Source organism: Homarus americanus, unplaced genomic scaffold (genome assembly GCF_018991925.1).
Source record: "Homarus americanus isolate GMGI-L3 unplaced genomic scaffold, GMGI_Hamer_2.0 scaffold48393, whole genome shotgun sequence".
Classification (NCBI taxonomy): Eukaryota; Metazoa; Arthropoda; class Malacostraca; order Decapoda; family Nephropidae; genus Homarus; species Homarus americanus.
This window is the reverse complement of record NW_024720684.1, coordinates 510,599-526,550: the sequence shown is the minus strand read 5'-3', so window position 1 is coordinate 526,550 and position 15,952 is coordinate 510,599. Positions and strand designations below refer to the sequence as shown.

At 41.3% G+C, this 15,952-nt stretch overlaps 1 protein-coding gene across 1 annotated transcript; it reads left to right on the top strand.

Moving 5' to 3' along the window:
- Positions 1-8,344: 8,344 nt before the first annotated feature.
- Positions 8,345-14,527, top strand: LOC121860698. Its single transcript, XM_042357998.1, has 9 exons — positions 8,345-8,389; positions 8,909-9,019; positions 9,312-9,557; positions 9,672-9,844; positions 10,258-11,722; positions 12,088-12,284; positions 12,625-12,816; positions 13,118-13,378; positions 13,737-14,527. The coding sequence occupies exons 2-9, from the start codon at positions 8,929-8,931 to the stop codon at positions 13,932-13,934; spliced, it is 2,823 nt and encodes a 940-aa protein (XP_042213932.1). The 5' UTR covers positions 8,345-8,389; positions 8,909-8,928; the 3' UTR covers positions 13,935-14,527.
- Positions 14,528-15,952: the final 1,425 nt, after the last annotated feature.

Here is a 15,952-nt window from a genome sequence, read left to right as displayed (position 1 = left end):
CCTCTCTCTCTTCTCCCCATCTCCCCAACACAGCTCCCCTCCCTCTCTCTCCTCCCCATCTCCCAACACAAATCACCCTCTCTTCCTCCTTTCAAGAATATATGCAATGGTTCTAATTACAATGTTTTCAGAAGCAGAGGCACTTAATATTACGACACACACACACACACACACATGCAGTCATAAATAAAAACAAGTAATTCGTTCCTTTGGCACTCAATAACTTCACTTCCTCCACCAGTGCCTAATATTAACTCTCTCCACACACACACACACACACACACACACACACACACACACACACTCTCTCTCTCTCTCTCTCTCTCTCATTAACTCCAGGACCCATTTTTCAGCCGATATTTACTCGTCGGCAACTCCCTAATTACATTACAACCAATCGGAGTTACAACTTAGTAAACATTAACAACCATTAAATCGCTTTAAAATCTACACTATGACTTGGATTCTTACCTGTAATTAGTATATCTTATAGATCACCTGAAGAATCTCCACCCCAGCTTATTTCACCTGAAGATTAACGACCCTAACACCATCCCCTGAAATAGGTTAGGTTAGGTAAGGTTAGGTTATGGCTATTCTTTAGGTTAGGTTAGGGTGGTTAATCTTCAGGTGAACTAAGCTGGGATGAAGATTTTTTACTCTCTCCTCTCTCTCTCCTTCCCACATATCTTCAACACACAACATTAAGTAAAAACACGAAACAATTAGGCAGTAGTGTGTGTGTGTGTGTGTGTGTGTGTGTACAACCATTCCCTTCCTCGCCATACTGCCCTTTCCCTGCTCTCTCTCTCTCTCTCTCTCTCTCTCTCTCTCTCTCTCTCTCTCTCCTCACAAACACCACACAAGCCGCTAGAGAGAGAGAAGTACCTTTCCACCACCAGTCTCCCGGTATAGCGTGACTCATCATACACTCACTCTATTGATTCACAGTCCTGGATCAAACTCTCCCAGGGTAGTCACTAAATAATTCTAGCCCTCCTAGCCTCTCACACTACTTCTAGACTATCCTCTAGCCTCACACACACTGCTAGTAATCTATCCCTCCTAGCCTCACACTGCTACTAGACTATCCCTCCCAGCCTCACACTGCTATTAGACTATCCTCCTAGCCTCACACACTGCTAGTAATCTATCCTACTGGCCTCACACTGCTAGTAATCTATCCCTACTAGCCTCACACTGCGTAATCTGTCCCTCCTAGCCTCACACACTGCTAGTAATCTATCCCTCCTAGCCTCACACTGCTAGTAATCTATCCCTACTAGCCTCACACACTGCTAGTAATCTATCCCTTCTAGCCTCACACACTGCTAGTAATCTATCCCTACTAGCCTCACACTGCTAGTAATCTATCCTCTAGCCTCATACTAGTAATCTATCCTCCTAGCCTCACACTGCTAGTAATCTATCCCTACTAGCCTCACACTGCTAGTAATCTGTCTCTGGCCTCACACTGCTGTAATCTATCCCTTCTAGCCTCACACCTGCTAGTAATCTATCCCTACTAGCCTCACACAGCCACTTACCTATCCATCTATCACCCACGATCACGAACTACAAGCTTTCAGTCCTTACACTGAGAGAGAGAGAGAGAGAGAGAGAGAGAGAGAGAGACGGAAACAAACACACACAAAGACAAAGAGAAGCAAAAACACAGAGGCAAGAAAAACAAACAAACAGACAAACCAACACAAATAAATACAGAAAAAAAACATTATTTGACTTGTACCTTAATTATCACATTTCCTAATCTTGTATATAATGAGAATAATAACTCGTAATAACATAAAGAGACCAATTACCTGCATGATCTCATAAGCTGATGAAATACCTGTATTATTTGGGTAGTTGGCGATGACTGGGCTCTTATTATTATTATTATTGGATCACCTGAAGCATCTCCACCCTAGCTTACTTCACCTCAATATTTAAACACCCTAACACTATCCTAACCTAACCTAACCTAATATAACGCTATCCTAACCTAACCTAATATAACGCTATCCTAACCTAACCTAATATAACGCTATCCTAACCTAACCTAATATAACGCTATCCTAACCTAACCTAATATAACGCTATCCTAACCTAACCTAATATAACGCTATCCTAACCCAACCTAATATAACGCTATCCTAACCTAACCTAATATAACGCTATCCTAACCTAACCTAATATAACGCTATCCTAACCTAACCTAATATAACGCTATCCTAACCTAACCTAATATAACGCTATCCTAACCTAACCTTACGTAACCTAACCTAACCAACATCAACTATATACAGCAGTAACAAAACAAAAGCCACGACAACGAGAGAGAAAATAAATACATTACTAGAGAAACAGAAGAGGAAGAAGAATAAAATAAAAGAGACGGGAGAAAAAATAACGTGAGACGGGAAACACCTAACGCAAGAGGATGATGGAAAAAGTAAATGAGAACTCTGATATTATTTTCTTCTCCCTTGAAAGCAATAAGAGAAAACGAGCTTCAATGGAGGGCTAGCTTAATCCTTTACTCTGCCTGGCTTGTCTGTAAGAATCGAGTTGACTTACAAAGACAGCCGCCAGAATTTTATCTATTTTGTAAACAGTTTGCCGTGGAACGTTTTGTGGTAGGTAGTGCTAATACAGGATAAAATAGGAATAACCGGAGAAAACCTGTAATAGATAAGACACACACACACAATACTTCTAACGCAACACAAAAGAAGAATAGGAAGAAAAACAAAACAGAAAAAATAGCCGCTTGAAGATACAGTATTCGTAAACTTAAATTAGTTCAGGGTGTTACCGAGTCAGTTGTATTGGTTACGTTCCGCTGGGTAACTTCTTCCCAGCATGATCGTCTCTTAGTGCGTCGTGTTGTCGGGTATCGATGCTCACAGCCGAGTCACGTCCCAGCCGGATGTGTTTTCTTTTGATAGAATAATCTAACAAACTTCGTAAGGACGTCGATTAGTCTAGTTAGTATATAATCCGGCAGACAACAGTGACTTCAATAGGACTTACTACAGGTATAACCTGGCGCATTTCATTAGGACTAGGATAACCTATTTAGTATAATCTGGCAGGCTACACGAGTGCTACTATAGCCTACATTATAATCTGCCAATCTACAAAGACCACGATAGCCTAGTCTGTAAATTCATGACTGTACTAAATAAGACTATATGATAATTGTAATAATCGAACGCCAAGTATAAAATAGTAATTATCACCAGTATAATTATAATTGTGAACATTGGCAGCATGAAATTTTCCTTATTACAAAATGAGTTATAAAAAGATATGTCTTTTGGCTAGAATATTTCTGGTCAATTTATCTCAGACATTTTTCGCTGTTACATAAATATAATAAATTTCTAACAAGACTAATCGAGTTAGAGGAAGATAAATTGTGTTAAGATGTTCAGCCCGAGTTTCCCTTAGTTACAGTCGAGTCATCTTTATTCAATAGTCTTACCAAATGTACACTTTCACGTGTGGTAATTACTGTTGTGGATGCCGAAGAAAATGCTTTACTCATATCAGTAAATCCTCGTTCACTACCCAAATGCTAACCTAACCTAACCAAACCAAACCAAACCAAACCTTACCCCCAGGTAGCGTTAGGGTGTTTAATCATCAGCTAATCTTCACGTGATCTAATTTTACACACCACCACCTTGCTTCTTCACAATAAACCACACAACGGGAAGGAGTCACGTGTTTGGCTGAATTTTGCATCGTGTGATCTCTAAATATTTGGTATCTAAACAATGGGCGCGAGCAATGTGGAATAATTACGTACAGTATTTCTTTGCTGTGACCCAATAGAGTTGCAAGCAGTCCCTCACACGTCTAACAAGTAACAACATGAAGACATTTTACCTGTCTACTACACTGTGACCTGAAGACTGAATGACAATCAAGCTGACAAATAACAATAACGAAAACTAAGTAAAATCCAATCAATTCATATAAATAAACAAATAAATAAATAAATAAGTACATATATGTGATACAAGATTATAGAAGTTTTCCCTATGAATAAATGACCCCGAACTCCTCCGTTTTCTCTGGTATAAGGAACACCAAAGAATTATTTCAGGGATAACTACACTCCTACCACCTGACCAGGGTATCTTACGAGTAAAACACTGACTTCTGACATTCACAAAATTTAATAAAGCATTTGAATAATAAAGCACAAAATTTAATAAACGATAAAAAATACTCGTGGCAGCTGAAAAACCAGAAGCAACAAACAACAAATTAAAAGAACATAATTAAATATTATTTGATGTTCAAGTCTCTCTCTCCACACACACACACAAACGCATACTCTCAATAAAACGAGAACGAGAATGAGAACTCGTTAATATATTCTCATAATAAATGAAAAAAATAAAACAAATCAATTGATGTACAGCAAAGGTTTCAATGATGAAACTCCACAATCATAGCTTAAAATATGGTTATTTGTTACCTTATTACTCAATTAAAAATAAAACACTCGCACTATCAACGTAAAGTATCAATCGACCAATCTATCTATCTATCACCAACGACGGTACATGACACACGATAACTTTTAATTGATGAGTTTTAATAATACATATATGCCTACAACTACGGGTAGAGGCACAAAAATATTCAGGTCAACAAAACTCACATTATTATCATCATTTATAATCAACTTCCATTTCATTTTATAAACTCGGTCAAATTAATGCATATACAAGTACAGAAATATCATTATAATTCTTGGGTCTTAACTTACCCTTCCTTAGAATCAATGATATAAATAAAGCTGTCGTATATATGTTAAAATTTGATAATATATACAGTATACTGTACTGTATATCGCTAACCTTTGTATGCCATCAACCACCACCATTTGCAATCACTTAAAGTTGTATTATTCCTCCAATTAACTCGATTTTACATTCCTTCAGACACTCTGTAAATAAATAATAATATCATATTTCTTCTTCAAATTCACTGTACATAACTGCCTAAAGGTTCACACACTGGACAAAATGCGTCGCTGTCTTAACTGGGTTACTGGACGATTAGGCTTTTAGGTTTTGAGGTTACTTAAACTTAAACACTTGGGTAATATATAAACAAATTGCTAAACAGCCACACTTACAAATTAATATATTATTACTTACATATATAGAAGGACGTAATTCCTATTCCTGTTTACTTTTCTCCACATTTGTTTGTTTACCTCGTGACAGGGAATACATTTTTAAATTTTCTTTTTATCTTTTTACTCAATCTGTTTAACTTATTAAGTAATAATTAAAATTGGAAAATTTTTATCGTTAACCATAAATCATGATTATACAAATAATTACAAAGGATATTATTATATAAGACATGTATACATCTTTTGAATATTACTGATCAATTCCTCGCTGTCGTATACGTGATCAGTAAATAAACAGATTTAATTGGCAGAATATATTAAAACAAAAACTTTGGTTCTAAACGTAAAAAATATATTAAAAATAGTGAGTTAAATGAAATTACAGTTTCGTTATTAAATTAGACATAACGGAAAAAAGAATTTAGTGCAAATAATTTAGTATTATTTTGTATATATGAATAACTTGATAAAATAAAAAGAATTATACAATATTAATAAACACAGTCTTAATCCCATTTATAACGACTGTGTATAACTGCACGATACAATAACATAATAATAATAACATACGTCAACTCATCTAACCCTTTACCAAATACCTCATCTTAAATAACTCTATAAAGAGAATCCACAACTATGATAATTAACTATTCCCTTTTAAACATTTCCTAGAAGAACGTAAAAATAAATACCATCTAACTTTCAGGTAAGATCCGGAAAAGTGTTCTTAGAAGTCTTTAGTGACTTTTATTTTATTATGAAACAAAAGAAACCTGCTAGAATTTTCAAAAGCGGATGACTGAGTCGATGTAGGTCAAATGGGCCCCGGTTCTAATAGCCCCACATTTAATAAACCTTAGTTTTAATATGCTCAAGATTGAATTGACCCCATTTATTATAGGTCCCAGTCCTAATAGGCCCATCCTAATTGATCCTAGTCCTAATAGGCTCGTTCCTAATAGACTCCAACTTAATATATAAAATTAGTTGATATAAATAGGTTTACTATAAAGGATGGTTTTATAATAATGATAATGTTTAATATTATTATTATTACCGAAAGTAGTATTATATTACGCTACGTGCATGCACTTACAATTTGAATAATGTTTTGTGTAGCCCCCGAGTCTCTCATCAAACACCTGAGTATACTCTTACAAAACTTCCCATTAATAACATCAATAGGATTATTATATTAGTGCACATTAGAGGCACGTGTCAGGTCTATAAAAAGTTATCACCATGGCAAGTGCTTCTCGATGATGTTTACAGAGTTATAAGGAGAAGGTAAATATTCACCAAGTGTTGCCGCAATGTTTGTATTTTATTGACGAGTTAATGTATTAATATTGTTCACTTGACACTGAGTCATGTCTGTGTTTTATCTTAATGTTCATTGTATTGAGAGAATTTCTTGAACTTCCGTCTTTTATGATAGTAGATACTAATGAATAATAACAGTAGTATCCGTCGCGTTCGTGGATCTTCCTTTCCGCTAACGCTTGAGCTTTTGGACGGATCACTTTGAAAATTGTTATGATTCAGTGACTTTAAATCGAGGAATTAACTGCATTCGGCGTTACATCGCGTCTTTGACTGTATAATAAAACAAGGAACAAAAGAACATATCATTCGGCCTTTGAATAAATTAGGAAGAATGGCCGACATATCAACATTCTTTACCTATTATTAACTGTAATAACCCAGGCGTTGACGGCCAGCAAACCTAAGAATCCCTACCTGTTCTTGACAATCTTGTTAATGTGTTAATGTATATTTCATTGTACAGATGTCGTATTGATGGAAACTAACTCTCTTGAAATAATATGACCAGCGCATTATTTGACCCCCTCTTCCCACAATACAAATAAACATTGACTATCGATACTTCCTGTAGACCGTTTCCATTTATTAGTAATTCGGTGCACTAGATCTTAATAGTTTGTTGGGTTTTGTTATTAGTCTTGGAAAAATATGTAGAATAACATCATACATGCATTATAATAAAAATTACTTTAATAGCAGACATACATCCAGACATTGAATTCCAGTAATGTACAATACACAAATATTAAAAACACCAAAAAAAAAAAAATTCCCCCCAAATTCGGGTTGTGTCTTGATATTGAAAGAGACTGGTTGATGAGGTTGATATTGCAAATTGAATTTCCTTTAATAGGGTAACTTGTTACATGAGTTTCCAAGAGGTGGTTCAAATAATATTCAAACAAATTAAAATATATCACATTAAGTGGTAAGCTCCTTCGAGTAATGGGTCACCTGCGCTCTTATTTGTACAGGTGACACTTATGGAACTGGTAATGGTGGTAATGGTGGTAGTGAGGTAATGTCTGAATGAGAAATGAGAGCATAGATGATGAAGGTATAATGGTGTGGTTGTGAGTTATAGAGCACTGTACTCTCATTGTTTCTCTTTCTCGCTCTCTTTATCCCTCTCTTTCTGTCTGAACAATCTCTCGCTCTATCTATCTCTCTCGTTAACTCACCTATCTATTTATCTATCTTTCTCCGTCTACCTGTCTGTCTATCTGTCTCACTCTCTCTCATTCTCTCGCCCTCTGTTTCTCTCTCTATCTTCCTTTCTCTGTCTGTGTCTACCTGTCTGTCCCCAACTCCATCTAACACAAAAGACAAAATAAAACACATTAATAAACTCTTTTCTTTTCGTATTGGTCATCGTTTTCAGATTTTGTCGTCCATGTATACAACAACATCGACTCGCGTCCTAAAATGTTACGAAAGGTCGAGTGTGTGTGACCCCTAGAGCTGTGTGGTCTTTAAGAGGCCCTGAAACGTTTGGGTGAATTGAAGCCCTTGATTTTGTTTGCTTGTTATTGTTTTTGTTGTATTTGTTGTTGTTGTTGTTCTTGTTCGTGGTATTATTTTATTTGTTGTTGTTCTCATTTTTATTATTATCATTTTTTTCTTCTTGTTTTTCTTAAATATTGAAGCACACACACACACACACACACACACACACACACACACACACACACACACACCGATGATTATTACAATGATGATGATGAGGTTGGGGGAGGGAGAGGGGGGGACACACACCTGGGTGGGGTAGAAGAGCAGGTAAGACTTCAGGTAATCAATGAGTGACGGACAGGTATAACACAGTGGGGTGAGAGGACCTTCACTCACTCACTCACCTCCGTGGCTCACTCACCTCCACTCTCTCTCTCCCAGGGTCCTCAGGTTAGTTGTGACTCTCTTTCTTTTTCTCACTTTTTCTTTCATTTTGTCTCTCCCCTTTATTTTGTGTTTCATTCTTTATTTCTTTCTTTCAGTCTCTCTTTCTCTCCATTTTTTTCTCTATTTCCCTCCCTTCTTGTCTCTCCTTTCTCTCTGTTTCTTTATCTATGTCTCTATCTCACTCTCTATTCTTATATCGCTATGTATTGTATTGTATTTTATATCAACTATGAATTTATACACACACACACATATTATATATATATATATATATATATATATATATATATATATATATATATATATATATATATATATATATATATATATATATATATATATATATACACACACACGCCATGTTTACCTTTTTATATACAAAAATATATCTGTCCTCCCAACTATCAGCTGATCGGATAACAAACCTCTGTCCCCCTTAAAAATCAACTAATCAGATGTAAACAAACCGTCCCTAAAAATCAGCTGATCAGATGTAAATAAACCTCTGTCCCCACCTAACAGTCAGCTGATCGGAAGTAAACATGAAGACCTCGACTCCCTTCTGGTGGTGTGCGACGTGTGTGAGCTTCCTGGTGGCTGCAACACTCACTACAGGACAGATATCTTCGTCAGGTAGGTCTTGTCTCCCTCTCAGTACAGTTAGAACCTCAATTACTTCTGAGTTATTGAACGTTACCTTATGACTTGATGGCTATAGACTTAATAATATGTTCGGATCACCTGGGGATTATTTTTGGTCAATACGTCAGTCACAGGTAATACAAAACCATCTGAAGGAGGTATAGAACAGGTGTTTCCTCCCCCCCCCCCCCAACACATAGTAATGAGTTGTGGTCGGGGCTACTTCGTCTACTTCTGTCTCTACCTGATCTGTTACTACTTCTGCTTCTTCTACTTCCTCCAGGAGGCAGCAAAATGGTGACGGGAGTTGTCTTTGGTCAAGGTTACTCCCTCGTCTGTAGTCCTCCTCCTGCTGCTACTGACGCTGCCGGTGTTAGTGTCCAACGTGCAAGCGGCGGGAGCTCACCAGGGCTCTCCACCGCCACCACTTCGTCCTTCACCTTCTGCGCCTTCGTCAAGTTACTCAGGAGTCGTATACGATCTCCTTTATTGGTCTACACTCCTGTCAACACCTGGAGCGCTACTGTAGGTGAGTGTCTGTCAGTCAGTAAGTCCGTCAGTTAGCCAATCAGTCAACAAGTCAGTCAGTCAGGTTAGGTTAATCTTCAGGTGATCCACATATTTAAGCTCTTCATCTATACAGACTTGGGCCGCCTGGGAGTGTCACTGAAGGTGCAGGTGGAGAAGAAGAAGGAAGAGGAGAAGAGGGAGGAGGAAGAGAGGGAGGAAGAGGTACTACAGTATTTCTTTGAGGCCAAGTTTCCTCCCGGTGTTTGGCGTCACCTGTGTTTGCAGTTCGACCACCTAACACGACAGGTGAGTTAGGTGACCTTTTCACCCTTGGTCGAATTAAGTTATTGTTTATCATTGTTTGTATACCTGGAGTGTCTAGGAACATTGTTTGTATACCTGCACTGTCTACGTACGTTGTTTGTATACCTGCACTGTCTAGGTACATTGTTTATATACCTACAAGCTCTGTTTACACTATATACCTGCGTTGTTTATACACGTGCTTAACCAATTTTAAACTTGTTGGGTGATTTTACTAAATAATATCTCTCTATCTATCTATCTATCTATCTTGCCCATTTTTAACAAATCGATGGATGTTGATTGAACGTGTACACTGACGGCCTGTAACCCTAATAATAACACAAATGGTAGTCAACACACACACACATAACCTAACACACTTTATTTCTCTATCTCGGTGTCTCCTTCCTCAGGCTGAGTGTTTCATCGATGACACCCACGAACCTCTCGCTGCCGGGGACCTGCCAGAGAGGGGCGCCGAAAGCACGCTGGTGGGGGAGATTGATCAACTCCCTGGCAGCTTCAAAGAGAAAGACACAGTAGTTGATGATGGTGGTACTACTGCCCGGGGGTCATCGGGAGGTCACAACTCACCCACGATAGTTGTAGGGGCTAGGCGTGGGTCAGGTGGGGTGGTGTGTGTGGGTGGGGTTGACCGTGGTACCCTTGAGGCCCAGGTCGCTCGTGCTGCCATCTGGAGGAGAACACTGGGGGCAGAGGTGTTACTTCAGGCATCGGGATGTCGGGGCCAGCATCCTGTCGAGGCTCCGTACCTGATGATGGAGCGACAGTGGACGGTGGCTGGTAACGCCTCCCTCGGGTCATACAGCCTGGAGGAGTTGTGTCTCTCTGAGCAGCGCCCTGTAGTGGTTCAGCCCGCTGGGTCTTACTCCCGTCATGGGATCGTCTGCCATGCTCTTGATGGGGCCCTTATGAGTAGTGCGGACCTCACGCCCTCCACAATGCTACTAGCTCGAGGCGCTAATGACTCCTGCGTGGGCCCGGGGGGTCTGGTGACGTGGTTGTCGGGAGGTAAATTGGATAAAGGAGCAGCAATGAAGGTGACGGCGGAGGATGAGTGTCCTGCCCAGGGCACTGAAGGAGGGATGTTCGCCGCCTGTGTTCGTCAGCTCCAGTGTTCTCTGTGTCAGGTGCCGCTCACTGTCATGTACAACCTGTATGGTCACGACGGCAGGCTGTTTGATCACAACTACTACATCGACACACAGGCTGGTCAGCTGGTGTTCAGAGGGGTGGGAGGCTCAGAGATAGTGAGTGCGGGAGGAGGCTGGGTGTTGAGGTCGACGCTGCACCAGATGGAGTGGGTGCTGGAGGAGGGACCGGTGCCTGTGGGTCGTCAGCAGTGGGGTGCCGGGGCTAGAAAGGTCGTGCTGACCCTCACCACCTGCCGCACCTCACAGTTTGCTTGTGACGACGGCCAGTGTGTACCTCAGACTTCTCGTTGTGACGAAATTTTTCACTGTAACGACAGGTCCGACGAGGCCAACTGTCGTGTGGTGGACCGGGCACCTGGGTACGACCCCTACTACCCTCCACCCCCACGACCCGACGAGATCACACCGATGGACCTCATCTACCACGTTGACGTGTACAGCATGGACGACCTGACTACTGAGGGGGGCGTGGCCACCATGAACGTGGGGATGACACTCAAGTGGTTTGATCCCCGCCTGAAGTTCCTCAACCTTAAACCCAAAGTGAAGAATTACTTCCTCTGTGACCTGGTGTGGACGCCCAGTGTCCGGGCTGTCTCAGGGCACGGGGAGGGCACCGTGCTGGAGACTACAGACTACGAGAAGTTCTGCTACGCCTACGCCGACACGACCTCCGAGAGACCCCTTGAAGATTCTTTCATGAGTAAGTTGGCGCTGCAAGACACGAGTGAGTCACGTTATATGTTTAACTTATAATGACTCAACCTGAGGCCACCTTGAGGTTAGTCGCACGCCGTCGGGAGATAACGCACTAGAAACAACAACAATATTCCCTCGCCATGTTAACACTAAGATGGGAGTAACAACCCACTCGCCACTCGTTGACTGTATCACATAACTCCCATTTGAGAGTTGCCAGTCATCCCACCTCCAAAAAATACGCGATAAGTATTATAAGTCTTTATGATAGGATATGGATTACATAATTACGTTAAGACAGAATTAAAGATGTGTTTCAGGTTCTGCACTAACCTTATGATCGACGCCGACACGTCCTTCCGTCCTCAGGCCACCAGGCGGACGGGACCTCCCACGCCATCTTGAACTACGTGGGCGTGGTGGCGTCGGTGCCGTGTCACTTCCAGCTTCAGATGTATCCCTTCGACTTCCAGCTGTGCAACATCTCCTTCATGCTGATGAACGCCCCCTGGACCCGCATCTTCAGGAAGTCCCAAAAAGGAAAACGCGTCCCATACCTCGACTCTGTAAGATGTGATGAATGAATGATTACCTGTATCTCTTACTATTAAGTCCTGGGTTCAGTTCCAGGCCGGGACAGATGTGGGAAGAGTGTTATAGAGTGTGGCTACCAAATATTGCAAGTATTATCTGGGTACTCTCATCTCTTGTATTAACACTGGACAATAAAAGTCATAACAAAGCAACGTAAGAACAGATCAACCACCAGAACAGCTTGTAACCTCCTCCTCTTCCTCTTCTCCTAATTCCTACCCCTATTACTCATCCACTAATTCCTCCACCTCCTCCTGATCCACTAACTCCACCACCTCCTCCTCATCCACTAACACCTCCACTCCCACACAGCGTCGAGTGCTACTGGAGTACGCCCTGGAGGAACAGACAACAGAGGTGGGCTGGTTCCTGCAGGGTACCGACAACAACACATACTTCGCTCTCACCTTCCACCTGCGTCGCCTCTACGGTTATCACGTCGTCAACAGCTTCTTCCCTAGCCTCCTTATGTTCCTCATCTCTTACGCTACACTCTTTTTCCAGGTGGGTCTGTCTATCTGTCTGTTTGCCTGTCCGTTTATCTGTCTGTTTGTCTGTGTGTTTCTGTTTCTCTGTCTCCTCCCCAGCCTCCTTATATTCTTCATCCTCTATGCTACCAGGTGTGTCAGTCTGCCTGTCGTAACATTTCTTCCCAGAGTCTTACATATATATTTCATTTCTCTAGATTTAAAGATAGATAGATAGAGAGCTTGATAGATAGATAGATAGAAGAATATAATTAAACCTGAGTTGTATAGAAGAAAACTAACGTAAACACACACACCCTTCCCCACCACCTCCCCAGCTCGAGGACTTCACCAACCGCATCATGGTGTCCCTCACGGCTCAGTTGGTCCTAGCAGCTCTCTTCACCTCCACCACACAGTCCTCCGTCAAGACCCCTTACCTCAAGCTGATCGACGTGTGGTACGCTGCCGTCATCACCTTCTGCTTCGTCATCGTCATCACCCAGACCCTCGTGAATGTGGTCTTCAACAGCACCAAACTCCCCAAGGTGGTGGTGAGGGCCGTGGGCTTCAAGATGTCTGATATGGAGTTTGGAAAGGTAAATAAACATTGATTACCTGGTGATTAGTCCTCCTCCCGTTAGCTTATTTCACCTCAAGATCAGTCATTAGGGGGATATTATTATTTTGCCATTTTGGGCTTTATGCCATTATGTCTCTCAACCTATTGTGTGTCTGTAGCAGTGTATTTTAACTTACATCTCCTCCTCCTCCGTCCTCCTCCATCTTCCTCCGTCCTCCTCCATCTTCCTCCTCCTCCGTCCGCCTTCCTCCGCCTTGCTCCGTCTTCCTCCGTCCTCCTCCATCTTCCTCCGTCTTCCTCCGTCCTCCTCCATCTTCCTCCGCCTTCCTCCGTCTTCCTCCATCTTCCTCCATCTTCCTTCTCCCTCTATCTAGCCTGTGCATTCCATTACTATCCAGAGAGGAGGAGAGAAGACCACGCCCCCAGGCTCCACACACACCAATAGGCTGAGGGGGAGGCGACCAGCTCAGGAGGTCGCCCGTCGGTACAACTCCGTCGCCCGTATCGTCATCCTCGCCGTCGTCGCCACCTTCGTCATCTTCTACGGTATGATGGCAATGGGTGTCATATAAGAGGCCGCAGGATATTAAGTCAGGACGCCGACTGAGCTTTAAATCCTACGGTTCCTTTACCTACTGTTATCTGGGTGACCAAGATAACATCCTGTAAAGATAATTCAAGTATAAGATCACTATAAAACGCTGTTGAAATCCTACAATGATAACTTAAAGCAAAGCATCAACAGAAACTATTCTGGTGGGATCCTAAACACAAGCTTGAATCCTAAACATCCTACGTAATCATATCCTGCGTCTTATCTACACTGAGAGCTCATTAGTGACCTGTGCACCCGTATCACCTGTTGGTTATACTCAGGCTCCCTTGTATCTACAGCTTTGGGAACGTTTGATAATTTCTAAGGTTTGTATTTGACCATTTCTGAATAAACATAAACATAACATTTTAACAATAACAACTATGTATCAATCATCCATATGTATCAAGACTCAATAATATGTATTTATCACCGTCCGTTCATAATGTCCTATTCTGATAACGTCACTTCCGGCTTGGTTAAAATGGCTGAAATCGAATCTCCGTAAATATTATAAAATTAATACCCAATTGATGCATAAATTAACAGTATGATTAAATCTGAGTAAGACAACAGGTTATTTATGATTCCTTATCAGTGTTATCTATGTGTTTAATTATCTCACTGATTATCTTTCGTCCGAACTGTGAGAAGTTTGTTGGTTTTAGTTCATTCCTAAAATGGGAATGGGGGAAAGGGTGATGATTTGGGGGATGGAGGGGGGAAAGGGTGATGATTTGGGGGATGGAGGACAGAAGGAGAGACTGGGGGGGGCAGGGGGTAGGGGACAGGGGAGACAGGGGAAGGGGGGAGTGTAAAACTACCCCAGATATCTTGTCAAAGTTTAATTCCTCCACCGAAAGTTGTATTATATTGGTTCAACCTCTGGGGTTCTTTATATCCCCTGGTTAATGGGTCCTCCGTGGCTCCCCAGACACCAGAATGTTTTAGCGTTGTTCACCCCACGATGATACTTTAAACAACTTAAATGCTCCCCACCATCAATTCCTGAATCCTCCATCAACCCCTCATCCCCCCTTCATCAACCCCTCATCCCCCATCCTCCATCAACCCTTCATCCCTCCATCAACCCTCACTGCCCCTCCATCAACTCCATCAAACCCCCCCCAATCTAAGCTTCTGACTCCGGCTACCATAAAATTACTCTTAATAACAACAGTAAATAAGAACATTAACTTATCACTACTCAGAAGTTTACCGATAAATGATTCAGATAAATTTGTTCGATGACACGTTGGCTGTGACTTGGACTTCAGCTTTGTACCGCAACTGTGTTATGAACCGAACACACTGATGGCGTGAGAGTTTAAACAATTCGCACGGCAATTATGTTTTTAAACTCTCAACAGCAGCAAGACGTTTAGGTTTGGTTAGGTTTGGTTAGGTTAGATTGGTTAGAGGTTAGGTTAGGTTAGGAAGGGTGAGGTTTGTACGATTTTTTCCACTACAGAATTCAAGGTAAATTAACACGAGCCGTTTCTCCCTGTCAGAGGCTAGCATGCGTGCGGTAAAAATGGCAATGAACCGAGAACACCTCACGATGACTTCCCTCCCCCTGCAAACTTTCTCCTTTTTGCCTCTTGAGAGTTATAACATTTCCACCGAGCAAGTAAAACGCTCGGGAACATTTTATAAGTCCTTGTTCTGTTGTGATAATTCCTCTCGTCTTCGTGAAATAACAAACAGACGGCATATTGAACACAAAGCTTCTTACACGACAAGATCACAGATGGAGAAAAAAAGATGGAAAATGACAATGTATTAATTCCTGGAAATACGCAAAATACCCTTGACGTTTGCTGACATTTAATCAATATTGTCGTTAGAAGATATATACACGAAGTAGGTAATATAAACATAGCTTATGTTAAGGAGATACACAAAAAGAAAATAATATCAGTTAAAATGTGTATACAACACCTCAATCACGCCATTAACGGACAAAACAATCTCTGGCAACCCTCTCATTGGAAC

Bases quoted from the DNA above. Each gene is read 5' to 3' on its own strand.
- LOC121860698 (XM_042357998.1), top strand. From the start codon at position 8,929: ATGAAGACCTCGACTCCCTTCTGGTGGTGTGCGACGTGTGTGAGCTTC. The intron at 9,558-9,671 runs GTGAGTGTCTGT...TCATCTATACAG, and splicing joins CACCTGGAGCGCTACTGTAG to ACTTGGGCCGCCTGGGAGTG. The intron at 12,285-12,624 runs GTAAGATGTGAT...ACTCCCACACAG, and splicing joins GCGTCCCATACCTCGACTCT to CGTCGAGTGCTACTGGAGTA.